At 36.6% G+C, this 8,225-nt stretch overlaps 2 protein-coding genes across 4 annotated transcripts; one reads left to right on the top strand and one right to left on the bottom strand.

Annotated features, from left to right (window-relative positions):
- Positions 1–228: 228 nt before the first annotated feature.
- Positions 229–2,867, top strand: LOC105450144 (E3 ubiquitin-protein ligase MSL2). Of its 3 annotated transcripts, none has more exons than XM_011689854.1 (4): positions 229–967; positions 1,129–1,295; positions 1,782–1,979; positions 2,062–2,867. In XM_011689854.1, the coding sequence occupies exons 1-4, from the start codon at positions 379–381 to the stop codon at positions 2,332–2,334; spliced, it is 1,227 nt and encodes a 408-aa protein (XP_011688156.1). In that variant the 5' UTR covers positions 229–378; the 3' UTR covers positions 2,335–2,867. The 3 variants fall into 3 exon arrangements, with proteins under 3 accessions (XP_011688156.1, XP_011688155.1, XP_011688154.1); XM_011689853.1 differs by having other exon boundaries at positions 1,129–1,367; XM_011689852.1 differs by having other exon boundaries at positions 1,129–1,367; positions 1,779–1,979.
- Positions 2,868–5,445: 2,578 nt separating this feature from the next.
- On the bottom strand, positions 5,446–8,204 carry LOC105450142 (kinetochore protein NDC80 homolog). Its single transcript, XM_011689847.1, has 2 exons — positions 7,867–8,204; positions 5,446–7,432 (listed from the first exon to the last, which is right to left on the bottom strand). The coding sequence occupies exons 1-2, from the start codon at positions 8,093–8,095 to the stop codon at positions 5,700–5,702; spliced, it is 1,962 nt and encodes a 653-aa protein (XP_011688149.1). The 5' UTR covers positions 8,096–8,204; the 3' UTR covers positions 5,446–5,699.
- Positions 8,205–8,225: the final 21 nt, after the last annotated feature.

Genomic DNA, 8,225 nt, shown 5'->3' with positions numbered 1-8,225 from the left:
AATAAGAGAGAAATTTTCTATTATCCGACTGACGTGAATCGCACGTTTAATCGCACGTCTAATTTCGTATTTGATCTCATTTCCTCATTATCATCTCATTTCGTATGTACGCGATTAGTGACGTCAACGCGCGTCGTTTCGCGCGTCGCGCCGAAAAGGTACACGACGCGCCATCTGTGGGAACGCGGCGGAAGCGGGGAACCCGCCGACGAAATATGGCGTATGTTTTGTTTGTGTGCGCGAGGATGGTTACGCGCGGAGCGTACGGCGACGGCTGTAAGATTTAGGGTTTGATACTTTCGGTGCCCGCGAAAGGGGTGAGAGGGTGAGCGAGAGGGGTTCGCATGAGTCCGGACGCGTGGAGTGGCGCGTGACGCGATGAACGCAACGAGCCTGTACGTGTCGACGTGTCGGCTGGTGCTGCAGGCGGACGCCGAGGACCCCAACTCCTGGACGGATCTCTATCGGCTGGTGCCGTATCTGCGGCAGAGCCTCAGCTGCACCGTCTGCTCGAACCTGCTCATCGAGCCGCACACGCCGACCGAGACCAACTGTCAACATCACGTGTGCCGCGGCTGTCGCGGCGGCCGCAAGAAGCTCAAGCCGTCGTGCGGCTGGTGCAAGGACTACGACAAATACGTGGAGAACGTTCAGCTCCGGATACTGTTGCAGTGCTACAAGAAGCTGTGCGAGTACCTAACCAGCACCAACATCTACCGCACCCTGCTGCTCACCGTCACGTCCGCGGGCAACGCTACCACCAATGGCGCGCCGTCCACCATCGGTGCTACCAGTCTGATGGAGCTTATTCAGGAGGGTGCCGGCTTTAAGGACGAGTTCAAGAGCAACGCCGGCCTGTCCAAATCCGCGTACAGTATCCTACCGTGTGTTTATACCAGCACTACCTCCACTCAGACGCAGGGGAATAGCATTCAGACCACTGAGGCAATATCCCAAAGTATACCTGGTACGTAGAACAGAAATGCTCCCTCCTAGAAACGGGCATTTTCTCAAATTCTTGCGAATAAATATGCATATGCAATTGTACTAATGACAATGCGAGTGTGTCGTTTGTCATGCAAGTGATACATGAATAATTTCCTTTGTATTTTCTTACTGTCACATTAGAATCGCCAACGATTCGTACGGTATCAAATGGCTCCTCTATATATTCCGTGATGTACGCTGGGTCTGGTAATAAAATTACTATAAAACGCAAAGCGGCAGCTACAGAGGACACGGAAAACACGGGGCAGCAGGAGACAGATGGAAGTCAGCACGGCTCTGTAGGAGGGGTAAAATGCATTCCGTCTTCCCACCTTAAATATGGGACCCCTTCTGAGAAAAAATCTTCAAAGAGCAGCAAAGTAATTTCAAATAGATATTCGGTTAATCTTACACCTTACAGGATTTACATTGCACTATAATCTTTATTTCAATGCTTAAAGATGCTCCGTCCTTCGTTAACACTTCTTGTAAGGTACAATAATTTTTCTGACTTTGCATCTATTAACAATTATAGTTGAGCTTAATTAACCTTTGTACATTATTTATTGCTCTTATTTTTATACTAATACTAGTTTTAGAGAAATCTTGACTTACGTTCTACCTAGGTCCCATAAGAAAGATTAATGCAGATGTTTGTTGTTTATCCTCGATAAAGAGAAATATTCGTTCTAGCCTTTAATTTATGACTACTTCTGCATTAATCTGTAATACTTATCTGTAATACATGTCCTTATGAATATTGACAATAATGTGATACGCTTTATTGTAAGCAGTCTTCGGGCAGTTTTAAAAAGCCAAGGTCAAGCTCCGCTAGAAGTAAAAGAAAAGGATGCAGATGTGGTAATGCCACCGCAATACCTGGGAAACTTACCTGCTGCGGTCAAAGATGTCCTTGTTACGTCGAAAGTAAACCTTGCGTGGAGTGTAGATGTAGAGGTTGCAGAAATCCTCATACGGCAGATGGATTAAAGGTATCGTCTCTGTTGGACTAAAGTTCGTTGTATGCTTGATTCTGTCGTCAAGTGTTACATATAATTCTCTTGTGTATTTCAGATCCGTCCACATATACCTGAACTTCATAATTTGCAATTACAATTATCCACTTCGTTGGATTGCGACGCGTTAAGTGGAGATCCTCTGGGATCTGTGCCGCAGTGTCTCTCGACGTCTCCTACAACGATACAAGTGTTAAATGTGTATTCTACTCCGAGACTAGACATCGACAATGTACCGCAGAACTTGCCTGCTGCCTTGTTAGTTGGGGAGGACGCTATCGTGAGTACTGAAAGTGAAGCGGAAGATAGTGATATACAAATCGACGTGTGACAAAGTATTTAAATAAACGGACATCACGGAGAACCGGTACCAGTGATTATCGAAATGTGACGAGTGCGTGTTTCTCAACAGGGAGAAACAACGCGCCATGTAAATAGCTCAATTAGAACCATTACAAGGATCAAAAATATATAATTACGAATTCGCAAGGGTAAATTAATTTAGAGAAATATATCGTACATATAAAGAATGACAATTTATATATGGTTTACTATTCGAATTTATAAATATTTCAATACGAAAAATGCAGATATTTAATTGGATGCTTAATCATGATGACAGTCAATTTTGTCTGTAAAGTTCATCACTGTTATGATTTAGCATGTATTATTTTGTTACAAATCATGTGTTATATGCGTTAGAGCTTCTAAAATTACGCGAACGCTCGTAAAACCTCAACCTGAACAGTGTTCAGTTTATTGTATAGTATAAAAGGCAAGTTTCATGGAACGTGAAAACTTATTTCTTATGTATTGATTGACTGTACTGACTGAATAATAACGATTCCAATAATTTTAATAGCAGATGAACGTGTTTCGTTCATATCCCGTGTATATATAATGCTGCTTGCACAATTTTATATTTTTTGATTGATATAGTTATTCTAAATGATATTTTAATATTTATCTGTTCATTCAACAATTTGGAAATTTAGTTCGCTGAAACCACAAATGTACGAATTATCTACGAGAATTGGTTGAAGTAACGTGAGTTAAATTTATGTATTTAGCCGATAAATTTTATATTTATGCGTCAAAAAATATCTTGTTCAGCTTGCCAGCTGTACATACAATAACAAAAAGATCGTTATCTATTTTGCATACTGGTTTTTACAGTCTTTAAGCATAAAATGAGAGAGAGTGTGTGTGTGTGTGTGCGTGTGTGTATGTGTGGAACAGCAATCTGTTGAATTATCCCACAATTTAGGATTGCATCGAAATAATAATAAATACTCTAAGTGAACTCGGCGTGTACTAACAAAGAGTCTAAATAATAAACGCGAAGAGTGAACAGGTCTATACGTAATATGGTAAAAATTGTTTATGTTATTTTATAACATAAGTCGCAAATATATTTAGATAAAAATAAAGTTTTTTATTTGCCTAAAATTTGAAATTAACGGTTTTAGCGTTACTATCAGGATTGGATTTATCAGGCACTATAGGTATCGGCCTAGAACAGAAATTTTCCAAAAAACTTTATCATTATATATTATAAAGTAAATATATTATTAATATATTATTAATGTATTTATATATATATATATATATATATATATACATATATATATATTTAAATATATTAATAAAAATAAATACCATTTATATCATATTTCAAAGAAATAATAAGTATTGCGTATATTTAATAATTTTTACTTTCTTTAATTAAAAAAATTTTTTTTTAAATATGTACTTACACACACACACACACACACATATATATATATATATATTTACAAATAGATAATTTTTATTTTGAGTGGCACTATTTATGTGCCTATAGGCAGTAGTTAAATCCAACCCTGGTTATTGTATATATTACATAAAACTTGTATTGTGTGCATAAAACTTATTTTTTTATGTACAAAAGATGTCAAAAATTTGTAGGCTATATTTGAAAATACTTCTGTTAAATTAATATAGGCAATATTAATATAATGGCAAATTTCGGAATATTATTCTATTCATGCGAATAATAATTGGAGGTGTTAATCACTCATTAAGGCATACGAAAGATTAGTACAAAATTACTAAATATATGTAGGGTACTTTTTATTTTTGCGTACGATTGTGGTGTATGTGAATATGTGCGTATATGTATGTCCGTGGGGATGTCTAGAGCATCTATGAATTCATCAATTGTTATTTGTAATCGCACTTAAAAACAAATAGCATATATCTTTCTCTCTTTCTCAATCCTTTCGCAATAGTCAGCAATAGGATACATTTTTACAGTATGTAACTGTGTGATCTCATAGTTATCTGGTGGTAGTTTGCGATAAGAAAGTTCATCGAATTGTGCAAAGAAAGAATTCATTAAGCGCATGCATATAAGCTAATTCCTTTTTAAATAAGAAGCGAAAAGATTGATACGATTGCATATACATTATATAAAAATAAGGCAATATAAAGCTCAACATAAGATAAAATTAATATATATATCATATTTTTATACATATAAAAGTTAATATCAAGTTGCATGTTGTTGCCACATTTTTAATTCATATAACTCATAATTTTAAGAATTTCACACAAATATATGAAATAAATTAAATTTCTTTGTTTGTTAATTTTGTCTTATGTAAAGCTAGTGAAAAAAATTAGAGATATTTGAATAATTTGTAAACCTAATTTTTAAACAAGCTAGGAAAAATTGCAAATTCTTTAAAATCAATTGTATTAAATATCTCAATGCATTTTAATCAACATTGCACACTGATTAATATGTTTCATATGTACATATTAAAAGTAAGAAAATGGCAGTCGGGACCTAGCTACGGTTTAAATCACAACATTCAGGCGTAGTTGAGGAGTGACTTCTAAAATATCAGACGTGATACAGATCAGATGTACATAATTCACATTCCAATATTTAGTTGGAGCACGATTTTCTACCGCATAACACATACATCTATTATATTTCAAACAAAACTTATTTTGACGTAAACACTTTTAATATAAACATTGAAGCTCGAAGTGAAATTATATAGAAAGCTAATTAAAGAAGAAAGTTACTCCTCAATAGAAGAACAATTATTCATATTTATTATTTAAGAGCGAAATGTCATTGTAAAATACATTTAATATTCCCGAAAGGCGGATATTTTATTCAAACGTCTCTTGTATGTAGTATATATAGTGTTCGTTAATATCTCTTTTGTTATTGATGAACTATTAATGTATCATATACATTGTGGAGTTAAGGAACGTATGTTTCAACTGTGTAACTTATCAGATGATGTTAAAACTTACCTTAAAAGAAAAAGAAAAAAAAAGGCGAGTTGCATATTGTCATGACATATAGAGCTAATAGAATAAAAATATTTTACATACTAGAATTTGCATCATTTTGTATAAAAAAAGAGAGAAAAAAGATACGAAATAAGAATGTGTATCTATTTTATTTGTACATAAATACACGCGCATAAGAAAATTCTGCGATGAAAACATATTTATAAAATGCTTTATTTGAAATAAACAAATTTTTGTACATATTATATTTTAATAAGATGGCACATTTTACTTATATGGGAACCATATTATAATATATAATAGAATATGTAATACAAATAATATGAGTTAATACTGGTATTTTATCTCTCAGTATTATACAATATTTTTATACATGTAATTATATTACGACGTTCTGTCTTTTGTTAAAGTATTATGAAGCTCTTTTCTATTTTCGCCGATGACTTTGTAAAATTCTTCAAAAAATCGACTAGCAGCTTGTTCTAAATAGGTTTTTCTTCTCGTAACTGCATCTAATTTGTCTTCTAGCTCTTCTATTTCGAGGTCTGTCGCTCTTATATCCGGCAGCATGTCCTGCATTTCTTTAATTTCCTTTCTGAAGTTTTCTATTTGTTTTGTAAGTTTGTTTTTCTCGTTTTTCGCGTCTTCCTTTATTTTATCAATGTGAGATGTCTCCTCCTTCATTTTGTTATCGTTTGGTAAAGATTTAATTTCTTCTTCCAGTCTCTCCTGTTTCGTGATTTCAGAACGAATGACAGACTCTGTCTCATTGCATTGCTTCATCAATATTCCTTTGAAGGTTTTTATTGAAGCAGCCTTTTCTTCCATTATATCCATCATTTGCGGATTCAACAATCCTTTTTCTGGCAGCCTTAATTCATCGAAATTCACCCCAATCTCATTATCGATATGCATAAAGACCTCTTTATTATATGCCAATATGGTCTTATTGAGATTATTATTAGAAGTTGCTAATTTAATATCTAAAGTGTACAATTCCTTTTGGTAATCTTTCAAATGTTCATCAAATTGATGTATGTAGTTTTGAATCTCTGTGCATTTTTTAATAATGTTATCCTTTTCAGTTTTAGACATGGGCTGACTTTCTACTTTCGAGATTAAATCTTCGTATTGCGCTTTTCCCGTCTTAATTTGCTCATCTAAGACATCGTGTTCTGCATTTAATTGATTTGTCTCGGCGGAAATCTGCTTGATATAATCCTCCATGTTTTTAATATTGTTCAACTGCGTGGATTCCTTGGCGCGCAAAGACGCTAATATTTGCTGTCTATCTTTAATTTTCTCTTCGAGACTCTGTGACTCCTCGGTGTGTCTCTCCAACTTTACTTCTTCTTCTTCCAGTTCCTTGTGTGCCTGATCTATATCATCATCCGTAATGCCTTGTTGAACTAAAATATTTTGCAGATATCGCTCCAACAGTTCCGCCTCCTCGTCGAGTTTCTCGTCGTTCCAAGCTCTGTAGCATTCCAACAGGGCTTGAAACTCCATGTTAGCACTTTGAGCCTGTTTCTTCGTTCCCGTGAACGGCAAGCTATCCAGTTGGTATTTATTGAACGCGAGTTCTTTCACCTGGCACGCCTCCACTAACCAGCCAATCCAACCGAGAACGTAGGGCCACGAGTGCATCGCATTGGCAGTTTTCAGCCAGGATTTGGTCATCACGCCAGGATAGTGTAGCTTCTTCGCGCATTTCGGCAACTCGTCTATGTAATTCGTCAGCGTGAGATCGTGCTTGACCTCAAGATACTTCAGTAGGAAGCTAGAAACTTCCACAAACATCTTCAGTGTGATCGGTTTCAAGCTGCCGTTACTGTTTAGCATCGTCGAGGCCTGATTCTCATAAAAGAAGTTGTCTATCTTGTTTAGCAGAGTCATCTGATAATTCTTATCTGTCAGGGGCCTCGTGTCCTTCCTGGGACCTTTAGCTCCCACGCTGCTAGCACGATCGCCAGACGGCGATCGACGACGGTCGACTGACGAGGCCACGTGAAGTCTACTGGTACTCGCTGTAAGCACCAACCCTGGCACATTAAGCTTAGTGGAAACTCTTGTCGGGGTGATGATTGGAGTTGTCGGTTGACGTAGTGGAGTTCTACCTGTACAAATACATACATAGATTGAAAATGGCTATATTTACACTGTTTAATCCTATGTGTACTATGTGTTTGATTCTCTTTAAATATAAAGATCGCAATGGTACAGTTTATTTATCGTATTGATAAAATATAGAATATAGGTTGACTAAAAACGCACGCTACCGATGATTCAAATAGAAATCGGAATATATTCAGTAAATAAATAAAATTAAACCTTTACTTTATCAAGGGCTGCGTTCCGTTTCACGCATGATGCGCATGATATATCATAGTATCTTTGTTGTTCACCACATGTTAAACAAAGATGAAAGGATAAATCATGCGCATCATGCGTGGAACGCAGCCAAGGACACATTTCCATTCTATGCTGACTCGTATCGAATAATTGGAAAAAGTAGGAATTTTCAGTATGCCTTTACGTTGCGATACTTTACCTGGCACTTTCAAATACGATTTTCTGCCGAGCGATCCCGCTCGGTCGCTGGAGGAGCTCCTAAAGCGAGGTCTGGGAATATGAGAGGCTTCACCGATCGACATGCCCTTCGATTTCAATGTTTGCGTACGTCGCTGATCGGTCCGGGTCAAGCTTTTGTCCTCCCGTTCGATCGCGGATATCCTCACGGGATTGCTCGACGATCTACGTCTGACTGAATTCGGATGCATGATTATTTTTGCGAGGGCAACGCGCGAAACCACACAAAACACCTCCTCGGAGAACTTGTTGACTGTCGACTCTGAGAAGTCAGATGGAAATGATGGAATTTGAATTTTCAGTTGTCCTAGTTATCCAGCT

The sequence above is a fragment of the Wasmannia auropunctata genome, unplaced genomic scaffold, assembly GCF_000956235.1.
Source record: "Wasmannia auropunctata unplaced genomic scaffold, wasmannia.A_1.0 LD336069.1, whole genome shotgun sequence".
NCBI classification, from domain to species: Eukaryota; Metazoa; Arthropoda; class Insecta; order Hymenoptera; family Formicidae; genus Wasmannia; species Wasmannia auropunctata.
The sequence above is the reverse complement of the archived record's forward strand: the minus strand, read 5'-3'. Positions and strand labels throughout refer to the sequence as shown.